At 36.5% G+C, this 11,344-nt stretch overlaps 3 protein-coding genes across 6 annotated transcripts; 2 read left to right on the forward strand and 1 right to left on the reverse strand.

The window, feature by feature from the left end:
• The first annotated feature begins 52 nt into the window (after positions 1-52).
• On the forward strand, positions 53-3,141 carry LOC122147219 (DNA replication ATP-dependent helicase/nuclease DNA2-like). Its single transcript, XM_042768863.1, has 4 exons — positions 53-292; positions 368-477; positions 783-1,004; positions 2,858-3,141. The coding sequence occupies exons 2-4, from the start codon at positions 394-396 to the stop codon at positions 2,882-2,884; spliced, it is 333 nt and encodes a 110-aa protein (XP_042624797.1). The 5' UTR covers positions 53-292; positions 368-393; the 3' UTR covers positions 2,885-3,141.
• On the reverse strand, positions 2,222-4,687 carry LOC109046763 (phenazine biosynthesis-like domain-containing protein). Its single transcript, XM_042768860.1, has 9 exons — positions 4,201-4,687; positions 3,995-4,091; positions 3,812-3,910; positions 3,618-3,727; positions 3,479-3,508; positions 3,312-3,400; positions 2,899-3,074; positions 2,638-2,700; positions 2,222-2,491 (listed from the first exon to the last, which is right to left on the reverse strand). The coding sequence occupies exons 1-9, from the start codon at positions 4,282-4,284 to the stop codon at positions 2,379-2,381; spliced, it is 861 nt and encodes a 286-aa protein (XP_042624794.1). The 5' UTR covers positions 4,285-4,687; the 3' UTR covers positions 2,222-2,378.
• A 184-nt stretch (positions 4,688-4,871) lies between these two features.
• Positions 4,872-11,118, forward strand: hnrnph3 (heterogeneous nuclear ribonucleoprotein H3 (2H9)). 4 transcript variants are annotated; one of them, XM_042768856.1, is made up of 10 exons: positions 4,872-5,367; positions 6,113-6,222; positions 6,316-6,471; positions 7,913-8,056; positions 8,486-8,624; positions 9,117-9,307; positions 9,911-10,116; positions 10,218-10,353; positions 10,436-10,492; positions 10,615-11,118. In XM_042768856.1, the coding sequence occupies exons 1-10, from the start codon at positions 5,198-5,200 to the stop codon at positions 10,686-10,688; spliced, it is 1,383 nt and encodes a 460-aa protein (XP_042624790.1). In that variant the 5' UTR covers positions 4,872-5,197; the 3' UTR covers positions 10,689-11,118. The 4 variants fall into 4 exon arrangements, with proteins under 4 accessions (XP_042624790.1, XP_042624791.1, XP_042624792.1 ...); XM_042768857.1 differs by having other exon boundaries at positions 5,221-5,359; XM_042768858.1 differs by lacking the exon at positions 4,872-5,367 and adding an exon at positions 5,379-5,612.
• The last annotated feature ends 226 nt before the right edge of the window (positions 11,119-11,344 follow it).

The raw sequence follows: 11,344 nt of genomic DNA on the forward strand, positions 1-11,344 counted from the left end.
TCCAACTAGGTCTAGTTATAATTTTTTTTTTGTTTTTGTTCTTTTGTATTTAAACATCTCCCTGGTAGTGTTTTTTGTTTTATATTAAAAGCTAAATATGTATAATTTTCTGCAGTGAAAGACTGAGGCAGTTGATTGTGGAATTCAGGCCTCCCCAGTTCATAGACAGCCTCAGCAGTGTTTTGCCACGAGACGCCAAGGACACTGTGGCCAACATTCTGAAAGATGTGTTCAGACGCTGCCTTCTCTTGATAATCTCCTCTCACTGAGCCATAATCTTACTCTTTCTGCAGTAAGTTGCTGTGAAACATACCCTTGATGTATTCATTTGAGGTTTTAATCAGTTTTTAATCATGTTGCCTCTCAGGACTCAACAAACCTCAGAAGCAAGCCATGAAAAAAGTCCTGCTATCCAAAGATTACACGCTTATTGTGGGAATACCAGGTACTGGGAAAACTACCACCATTTGTACACTGGTAAGAGCTTGTTTTAGAAACCAGTTGTGTTTTAGATAATGAACAGCTTTATTTATTTTCTTGCAACTGCAAATATGGGCATTTTCATCTTAAAGGGGCTGTATTTTAAACATAACTTTTTCGCCCTTGAAGTCCACTTATACTGTTAATCATGTTTGGGTTATTTTCCCCATAATTTTGTTTGCATGACTTTTTTCACCCTCTTTCTGACTTGTAGAGTGAAACTGACTTTTTGTTTCTATTGGTTTTTGTATATACAAAGGAATATTAATCTGACATTTATTTTGCACTTCCTTGTTTAACAGGTGCGCATACTCCATGCTTGTGGCTTCAGTGTTCTTCTGACTAGCTACACCCATTCTGCTGTGGACAACATTCTCTTGAAACTGAAGAGGTTTAAGATCAGCTTCCTGCGCCTGGGTCGTGCTCAAAAAGTGCACCATGATATCCTGCCCTTCACAGAGGAGTCACGTCGGGCCGAAGGGATCCAAACACTAGAAGAGCTGGAACAACTGTACAGCAAAGAAGTAAGACACATGAAATTTTTTATTGTAATATATTTTAAAATGTAACTTGTTCCCGTGACGCAAAGCTGATTTTTCAGCAGTCACTTGAACACTTGAACAGTTACTTGAAAAAAAAATTGTGAAATGGTATACATAAGCTTCAGATATCTGTAGAAACCTTTTTTTTTTTTTAATGATGGATGTGAAGTGTAATAAATCAGTGCTGACAGGCCCTAGTACATAATTTGCACTCATTAGTTTTTGTTTTTTTTACCCAATAGTCTAAATTAATTAATTCTCACTACCTCATTTTGCATATTTTTTAAATCCATTACAGTTTTATCCATGCAAGTGTTTTGTGTATGTGTTTTATATATATAATAATTTTAAGAGTTTAATGTTTTTGTTTAATAAAAAATACCAGCAAATACCACATTCTTTGACTTTTTTTTCCCACCGAAGACCGTTGACCACGTAAAAGATACAAAAATGAAAAGTTTGCAGTCTGTGAATTTGCACTTTATAAAATGCCACATAACTTATGATGCACCTACACATTAATGTAAAGAGCCATTAATTTTTTTTCCTGCAACTTTTAAGTATTTTTAAAGCGGTATTTGAAGTTAAGTTAGACTTTGACCCTAATGAAATAAAAGGCTCAGATTAAAGGTACAGACTCAAGATTTCAAAATGTCTTTTTAGAGGACTTTTTACTGTCATGTTATCTGTAAAAGAGTGGAAGAGATAATAATGCTAATCTATCATTTATTTACAATATATTTTACAGTGTTAAGCTATTTGTGTGTGTATATATATATATATATATATATATATATATATATATATATATATATATATATATATATATATATATATATATATATATATATTCTACTCTAAACCAGTAGAAATATTGGTATTTATTGGTATGTTCCTATTGGTATTTTCTTGTAAATACCTTTTATTGTCTTTGATAATCACGTGTAGACTTTCTTATACAATCTAAATGAAAAGGCAGCTGGTATCCATCCATCAGAGCAGCTGCTGGGATTCCCCTGCAGGATGATCAATGCCTGATGAGTGATGTTCAGTCAACCATCTCGTGCTTCAGTTTCTCCCTATGACTGTAACCCTGGTTTGCTGCATCCTGGATCAGTATCAGAAGATCTAGCCTTACTCTGCCCAACAGACAATTTTATTAATATTCTGCGGTAAAATTTGTAAAACATCCATTCAGATTTAAAAGCTTTTAAAACCAAATAATTTTTATTGTATTTTGGCTCACAAGTAACCACATTTGTCCATTCAGTATACGAAAAACAGATCTTTGCGAAAGAAAATGGACTTATTTCCATTAAACTATTAACTCATTCAGTGAGGGGTTTTATAGGTTGTCTAGATTTTAAGAGTTCCCTGAAGAACGATCTGTGCCTGACCACTGATGTTGAGTCGGCCATCATCCCTGACCTCCAGGCCTAGCTCTCCCCCACGACTGGAGCACTGGTAGGCTGAAAAAACAAATAGGACAGAATAGAACCTTATTGTGCATTTTATTTAAGCTTTTTGAGAAAACTTTAATCAAATCATTCATGTGAACTAATGTCTTTATGAAATTTCCTTTGATTCACCAGTGCGGGAAAAAAAAGGCCTTTACCCAACATCTTCTTTTTGTTCAGCTTTTCAGACCAGTAGGCAGCAAGAACCGTATGCGCAGACCCTTTGAGAAATAATTATTAGTCTTTTAAAACCACGAAACAAATTCATATAAAAATTATGTTTACTATAATTGTGCATTTCCATTTATAACCTATTAGAATTCATGACTTTACATTAAAACATGGAAACTTATACAAATTTCTCCTCCTGTATTGTAGGTTGCTGCATTTTTGAGAATTATGTGATCATTTCAGCTCACCACAGACTGGATCTTCAAGGATCCCAACCCAAGGAGCAAAGTAACGGGAATAGAAGTCATATCCAGGTTGTGCGGTTGGAGCTCCCTTCATGGTAACAATGACACCTTTAATCTTCCCAGTGGATTCATTTTTCAGCAGAGCCTCCGCTTCAGGCTTTAAAGATGTAAGTTCAGATCTACCAGCAACAAACAGTCAACAACCTTGCTTAATGATAATCAAAAATAAACAATATTACCAACATACTATTAATTCTTGTCTTGACTGTTGTTTTAAAAATGTACTTGACATACATTTGCAATATATTCTTTCTTTTTGCTTTGAGCTAATTGTCTTCTGTTTCTCTCTTGACATTATTCATCTCATTTAATATCCACAATATCATTATATTCAGCCTCTGAATGTCCAGCAGTACCTGCTACATGTGTCAGCCAAACGAATCATCAGTTTCCTTGTGGTTGGACTGTAGCACACTTCCTGAATGGGTACATCTCCTACTGCGACCTAAAAAGTGCACATAAAAGCTTGTTTTTCCATATGTCCTATTAAAAAAACAACTAAATTACACACTAGCTAACTTACTTTCAAAAGATCCTTGATTTCATGTTGATCCTGGAAACAAAACATACAAAACTCAATAGATTCAGACCAAGAAACACTACTTTATTAATCATGAGAGACTATATGAAGAAAGGGTCAACAAGGTGTGCTTTGGTCATACCTGGGGGTTAGGTTTGTTTAAGGGAAAGTCCATTATTAGAGATTCTTCATGCTGGCGCACACAAAGCTCCCCACTCATAGTCTCAAACACCAGTACAGGGTTGACATTTTCTGTGTGATGATATTGTGATTTTAGAAAAGCCACAGTCCATTGTCTTTGGTAAAAGATTAATTTAAGAAACAAGTGTTTCTTACTTTTCAGGTAAAAGAGCACTGCTGCTGAGGCCAGTGTTGCATGTCCACATAGTGGAATCTCACTTGTTGGAGTAAACCAGCGTAATCCAAACCTGGCACCTTTCAAAAAATATAAAAACCAAAAGCAGACATGTAAATCAGAGTTGTTTGAGTATTTCAACATGCATCTCAGCAGCAGAATACCTGAGGAGAAATCCATAGAATTCCGTCTTGTGATGAAAGCAGTCTCTGATAAATTCATCTCAGCAGCAATGCTCTGATAAAGATCATCTCTCAGCTCCTGAATGCATTAGAGAAACATTTCACATTCTGATCTTCATAGCTGCCAGCATGCTTAAACAATCAGAAACGAAAAAACAGAAAACTGTCTTGTGCAGTGTAATACTTACATTCTCTATAAGACATATTGCAGCAGGATTACCTTTGAAAGGTAAATTAGTAAAAGCGTCAACAGTAAATATTGGAATCTCCATTGCTTCTGCTCTAGAGTAAAACAGCTGTAACAAGTTTAGCGTGACGTTTTAGCAAGTCACAGTCCAGTGCAGTGAGGCTTGCAGAGACTTTGACCCCAGTAGTGTAACACCCCATTTTAAAGTTACAAGCAACACGATTTCAGAATCTTTTGTTTGCTGTAGGCCTACTCATATCATTAAGTGTTAAAGCTCATTAAGAAAAAAGTTGGAATTAAAACTATGATAGTGATTTATTAAAATTGTACTTTTTACTTCATAGATAGGAACAGGAATCAGGGTCCAACTTAGGTGTCTGAAAATTACTTTTTTTCACTAATTATTACTTAACGTCTTCATGTTGTATTGCAAAACAGTTTAACAACTACTGAGGTGGAAAACTGGTAGGTTTAATAATGAGTTGAGAGGAAGGGGTATCGGGTTAGCAGGGTAATTATAAATGCAATTACACAAATTAATTACATATAATTATGCAGGGTTATTTTTTTTTTAAATATTAATACCAAGTAAAATGTATGTACACAATAATTGCATTAATGATTCATTAAAGGTTGAGTACATAGTAGTTAAAAGACACTTGATGATCTCTAATCGGTTACAATATTAATATTTGCATAGTTGCTTTGTTGAATTTTTTTCAGTCAACACAGGCAAAAACCGTGAAAAATTGAAAAATGTATTTTCTTTGCATGTTGATGAACCATTCATAACTATTATTTAGGGGGGAAAATAAAATGATCGTTCTAATTAGCTTCATGGCTTTCACAGTCTTGACACAGCTGTATTTGTTTGTACAGAGCTGCAGGCAGTCTCTCGTCCTATTATGAGTCTGGAGCGCTCGAATGTGCCACATTGCAGTATTATACAGGATTAAGTACAAGCCTAGTGACTACGCTCGATGATTCTTCCATGATCCATGCGCCACACACGCGCTAGAATCTTCTGCTCACACCTCAGACCGTTCTCTGCGCCTGCAACGAGGTCAGTGTCCTCTGACAGGCCGCGTTCTCGCGAGAGTTCGACTATCTGGACTACTGGACTACCGTTCAGGGTTACCTGGGAGGACGGGCGCTTGACGGTGAGAAGGTATTCGCTATTCATGTGCATATCTCCTCATGTTTAACTTGTGTATAAGTTGATCTTTTACATTCAATGGTGAATATATTTTGTGTACTTTAGATCGCGGAAGTGCTGGTTTTTGTTCCAGAAAATGTCAACTTGTCGGTCGTTGATTCCTGTCACGCTAATGTTTACAGTCGTTACGCTTAAAGTTCGTCAGTTTCGGTTTGTTTGATATGACCGAACTGTTTTCCGAATGCTATATATAACATGTAAGTTACCATGTTAGCTTGGTCTTAAGTTTAAAACACTACTGTATTTTGACCTAACGTTACCGGGTAGTGGTTGTCTAGCTAGCTAACGTTAACTAACTTGAATTGACGTTTAATATAAGGTTCCAACTGATTAATACTAGTCAGTAACGTTATTCCTAACTAACGTTACACCAAAACATGTTGCGTTTGTGTGAAGTGTCATTATTGTTTGTCTTTTTATCTCTTGAAGGAAGCCTCTGACTATTGACAACATGGCTGTCTCTCAAAATATATTGAGTTGTCTACCTAGACAGCATTTTTGTCATTCGTGCGTTCTAACGTTACGAGCTCTTCTGAAATACCTAAAAATGCTTTCTGAGTAGACAACTTCCTAGGTTTGTTGCACTAGCAAGGTTGAGACAGAGAAAAAAGACTAACACAAACTATTTTGATCGAGTCTAGGTAGGCAGCTCACTAGGTTTAGAGGCACGGCCCATGTGTTACATTTGTTTTTCCAGATACAGTCCTGACAAGGTGAACATGTCTCATAATGATGAAGGATATGTGGTACGGATCCGTGGTTTACCTTGGTCATGCACACAAGAGGAAGTGGCCTCCTTTTTCTCTGGTATGCAAAATCTCAAACTGAAAGCATCTTTTGTAGTGCTCTATGTGAGTTTACAGAAAAAGAGCTGCAGTTGTGTCCTTTTTTCATTTCCAGATTGTGACATTGTAGGAAAAGTGAATGGCGTGTGTTTTACCTTCTCCAAAGAGGGAAGGCCGAGTGGAGAGGCGTTTGTAGAGCTGAAGACATCAGAGGACTTTAAAAAGGCTTTGGCAAAAGATCGTAAATACATGGGTCATCGTTACATCGAAGGTACTGGACATTCCTGTCCACAATATAAAAAAAGACCAGTATGAGCTTTTATCTTCTGTTGAACACAAAAGATGATATTTAGAAAAATGCTGACTTCTATAGGTATCTTTTTTTATATACTGGGTGAACCATCACTTTACCATGAATGATTGGACAGTTATCATTTTTAATGGAATATTGCATTGTTTATTATAAATTATTTATTTGTGCAAATTTTTTAATGCATCTTGTAATTAGAGATGCACCAATGCTGAATTTCTCCACCGATAACCGATTATTCAGAATGATATCTGCTGATGCCGATACAGACAGTTTGATTTTCTTAAGGAAAAAAATCTCTCCTAACTAATGCTGTAAATTGGATTGTGTGGCGTTTCATTTGGTATGTTGATGTTATAGTTTGTTATATTTTTTTTTTATTAAAGGATATATTTTATTCAACTGCTATTTTTTTTCTGGTAATTATATTATAATAAAAACTGAATTGTCTGCATACAACTCAGTTGCACACAACGTTTTTATAAACAACTGTCTTCATGTCAGATTTGTCAGAGAATGAGCTCCTGTTCAGTGTTTTTTGTAGCTAACTGATGAACTGTGTGGAAGAGACTCGTACTCTGCGCTGTCGCTTCAACTAAAGCTACACAGTGATCCGCCACGCCACATTTATAATCATCTAAACAGCATTTATTGTTTGAATTTCATGACAGATTGGACAGAATATGAAAAATGAGACTTTTTCATATCACAAGTAACAAAGCACAAAGCTCTTTGTGATTATCGGATGGGAGGTGCATTGTTTGGTTTTGAGGGGGAAAAAAAGTACGGATCTGGCAAACTCTGGCTTGAACTACGCCTACGGGTGATTCATTGGGTCAAATAGAGCCTGCTTTAATTTAGCTAATTTTTCAAATCTGTTAATGCGTTTTGATTGCGTTAATTTTGACAGCCCTAGATTCAACACAGGAGATTTTCTTCACACATTGTATAAGTTGCAGTCTGACACGTTTTGACCTTCTCCTTTTGATTGACAGGATATAATCGGCCCTGATCATCGGCTGTTTTTATCAATCAGCCGTTGGCCGATAGTGACAAAAAATTGCTTTTATTGACCAATACATTGGTGCATCTCTACTTGTAATCAAAAACATTAACATCCCCTCCTTCTTGCAACAAAATCTCACATGCCACAATTAGCAAACAGCAATGATCCAGTCAATCACAGTTGTACAAAATCAAGTACAAAATCCTGGCCTACATTTTTTTTCTTGTTGGAGAAGTGGCTTTACTCAGATATGCATCACTCTAGGAAAGAAAAGACTACTGCAAAATCTCTTTCATGCTGATTTTAAATAGCACAAGTTTAAGCACATATGTTTGCACATTTGTTTTATTTTTAATGTATATTAATTGATTGTCTGCTCCTTGACCCTTCCCACAGTGTTCAAGTCAAACCGTAGTGAGTTGGACTGGGTGCTGAAACGCTCTGGTCCCACAGACTATGACAGCAGCAGCGGTTGCATGTTGCGTCTAAGAGGACTGCCATTCGGCTGCAGTAAAGAAGAAATTGTACAGTTCTTTTCAGGTACATCTGTTGTTTTACTTCAACACCTCCTAGACTTGCAGGTGTTGCTAGGACACCTTTTTAAAACTACTGAAAAGTGTTTTTTGTGGTTTTTGAATCATGTCAGTTCTTCCTTTTTTATGTCTTTATAAATAGTCAGCCAGATCATGTTGTTAAGGTTTTTCTTTTAGTATACTCAACAGATTATTAAGCATGTTTTGGTTATATTTAACATAATTTATATATCACCAGCATCACCGAGGCAGCTGTGCTATGATTTCTTGATTTTAATTTCATGGATTTATCCTTTGTGGTTTGCTCTAGGGTTTTTGTCTGACATAGGGAATGATTTAGGGGCTCACTTGGGGGGGGATGTATTTTCTGCAGATGAGAATGTTGCGGCTCTTTAACATGTCTCCCCATGTGGGGTTATTTGTCCTTGGGTTAAAGGGTTGAAAATCGTGCCAAATGGGATAACATTGCCGATGGACTACCAGGGGAGGAGCACAGGGGAAGCCTTCGTGCAGTTTGCCTCAAAGGAGATAGCAGAAAAGGCTCTGGGGAAACACAAGGAAAGAATAGGGCACAGGTGGGGCTGGCAAGACTGGGCTGGGTGCTACTGCTCTCTTTAAATGTCGGGTGGGGTGGTGGGGGTTCATGCATCTTTCTGCTCTGGAAAAAGATGGTATGATCATGTTATTACACTTGAAATGTTTAATTTTACATAAACGTGTCATGAGGGGACAAAAAATAGGCAGAAATATGATTTCATAATGTGGTTGGGCAACACTGCAGAAGCAAAGGAGCCTTTTTATAACAGGCACTATACAATACTTTTAAGATTCTGTTTCTGTCTGAATTTGGCCTTTAAATACAGTTCAATTTTATGACTGGGCAGAATTTCAGACACTTGCTACTTCTCCCTCTGGTCAATAGCTGACAGTAAATTGTCAGTTATTGTGATGCCATGATGAATTTAGTCAGTGGGCCCCAAATATTGTCTTCCCTAAAATCTCCCACATTGCTGTTAAACATTCAGCAGCCTGTACATTTAACATGTTGCATTTCAAAATGAACTCAGGTACATAGAGATATTCAAAAGCAGCCGAAATGAAATGCGTGCATACTACGAAGTACCTCGGAGGATGATGGGACAGAGGCCTAGTCCATATGACAGACCCGTGATGGGACGTGGGAGCTTCTTTGGGTCCAGTCCTGGAAGGGGAGGTGCCGCCCTGGACCAGGTGCGCAGCGGAGGCGGTTACAGTGGCGGTATGCTACTTTAATAGTGCTTAGTAACTTTATTAACTCTTACTGGGTTTTAGTTAATAAGATGGATAGCTAATTAACAAATATGGGTTTTAATGGCTATATTGAATGCTACGGTTCAGAAATTTGGGCTCAGAAGGATTTTATAAAAAAAAAAAAAAAATGGAAATAATACTTTTATACTGCAGGGGTGCATTCAATTGATCAAAAGTGACAGTGAAGACATTTCTATTTTTAAATAAATGCTAATTCATCAAATAATCATTAAAAATATATTACCCTTTCCACAAAAATTTTAAGTATTATAATACAAAATACAAATCTCTTGAGCAGCAAATCAGCATATTACAGTGATTTCTGAAGGGTCATGTGACACTGAATACTGACGTAATGGCTGCTGAAAATTCAGTTTTAAATGGTAATAAAATGTCACAGTATTGCTACTTTTTAATGTATTTTTGATCAAATAAATGTTGCTTTGGTTAGCATAAGAGTTTTCCCTAAAAAAAAATTAAACAAAAAAAATATTATTGATGTTATAATTTTTTTGAGTTGTTTTTTTGATGGGAGGTGGTGTTATAGTATTGTTTTTTTTTTTCTTCATAGGATATGGTGGCTTTGACAACTACAATGGCTTTAACAACTACTGCTTTAGTAACGGCATGTTTGAAGAGCGTGTGCACGGTGATAGAGGAAAAGGAAGAATGGGGGGTCATGGCTACAGCAGCGATTCAGACTCAGGCTTTCACAGTGGACATTTTGTGCACATGAGAGGCCTACCGTTCCGCGCTACAGAGACAGACATCGCACATGTAAGAAACACCACAGTGTTGCCACTGGACATATTCTTACAATATTTTGTTTTACAGTAAAGTATTATTGCCTTTGTGTGAGTGTTTTGTTTCTTTTTCAGTTCTTTGGCCCTTTAACTCCTGTGAGGGTGCACATTGATGTAGGACCTAATGGGAGGTCTACAGGAGAGGCAGATGTTGAGTTCAGATCTCACGAAGATGCTGTGTCTGCCATGTCAAAAGACAAGAATCATATGCGTAAGTTGTCTCCATTTCCAAACCTCTGTCTTAGTCAAACTGTACCGCTATCCTAATTTTTTTTTTTTCTTCCTCCCTGCAGACCATCGTTACATTGAGCTTTTCCTGAATTCAACTTCAAGTGGGCCGTCCGAAATGGGTGAGTATGACTGCGTGGAGATTGTTGTTATGTAATAGTTTTGTTGAAGTGTATGGATGAGAAGGTGTTAAGACAACATTCAAATCTAAGTCTTTTGTTTTGGGGGCATAAAAACACTGCAGGCCGCGGAGGAGGTTTCTATGGCAACTCTGGCGGTATGGGCTCTCGAGGAAGTGGACTAAGGGGGATGTATTGAGAATGTTTAAAATTCATGCACTTTTCAACCCAAAGTTGGAACTTCCAGCATTGAAGGTCTTTTTATATGAATATGTTTTCACATGTTCCTATGAAATATGCCCACAATATTTTCCAGACTCAAAAAAAATTGAATCTAAATCCATATATATATCTAATATATATTTGAACTGTTGCATATAGATTGACCGGCTACTGTACATTTTGCTTAATGGATTTTATATGACATTGCTCTGTATGTATTTTGACTCAAAAATGAGTGTGAATAGCTTGAAGCCCAAGTTATGTGTGAGATTGCACTTTTGTTTTCTTTCCCAAAGCAATAACATCATTTTGGATGTTTACCTGTTTTTGCTGCTCAGTAAAATTTCTAATTAAAACCTGTGAAATTTCCACATCCATGGAATAAAACCTTTTATTGATATATTTAATTTTTGACCTAAGAATGTTCATTGAAGACAACTGTAATGCAAGTATAAAATGTGATATCTTGCTTTTGGTTAAAGCTCGATGAAACATATGGCATCAGTCTATTCATATATTATGTTTTTTAATGCACTGGAAGATTTGTGTACTAGCATTGAGTTTTGTTCATTACCATTTAGAACTTAAGGATCAGTAGGATTTAAAAAAATGTTTTGGCTGCATTTATTTGAT

This window comes from Cyprinus carpio, chromosome A13 (genome assembly GCF_018340385.1).
Source record: "Cyprinus carpio isolate SPL01 chromosome A13, ASM1834038v1, whole genome shotgun sequence".
In the NCBI taxonomy this organism is placed as follows: domain Eukaryota; kingdom Metazoa; phylum Chordata; class Actinopteri; order Cypriniformes; family Cyprinidae; genus Cyprinus; species Cyprinus carpio.

Bases quoted from the DNA above. Each gene is read 5' to 3' on its own strand.
- LOC122147219 (XM_042768863.1), top strand. From the start codon at position 394: ATGAAAAAAGTCCTGCTATCCAAAGATTACACGCTTATTGTGGGAATA. The intron at 478-782 runs GTAAGAGCTTGT...CTTGTTTAACAG, and splicing joins CTACCACCATTTGTACACTG to GTGCGCATACTCCATGCTTG. The intron at 1,005-2,857 runs GTAAGACACATG...CCTGTATTGTAG, and splicing joins AACAACTGTACAGCAAAGAA to GTTGCTGCATTTTTGAGAAT.
- LOC109046763 (XM_042768860.1), bottom strand. From the start codon at position 4,284: ATGGAGATTCCAATATTTACTGTTGACGCTTTTACTAATTTACCTTTC. The intron at 3,911-3,994 runs GTATTCTGCTGC...ATTTTTTGAAAG, and splicing joins TTCTATGGATTTCTCCTCAG to GTGCCAGGTTTGGATTACGC. The intron at 3,075-3,311 runs GTACTGCTGGAC...TGTTGCTGGTAG, and splicing joins TTGGCTGACACATGTAGCAG to ATCTGAACTTACATCTTTAA.
- hnrnph3 (XM_042768856.1), top strand. From the start codon at position 5,198: ATGCGCCACACACGCGCTAGAATCTTCTGCTCACACCTCAGACCGTTC. The intron at 5,368-6,112 runs GTATTCGCTATT...TTGTTTTTCCAG, and splicing joins GGGCGCTTGACGGTGAGAAG to ATACAGTCCTGACAAGGTGA. The intron at 6,223-6,315 runs GTATGCAAAATC...TTTCATTTCCAG, and splicing joins AGTGGCCTCCTTTTTCTCTG to ATTGTGACATTGTAGGAAAA.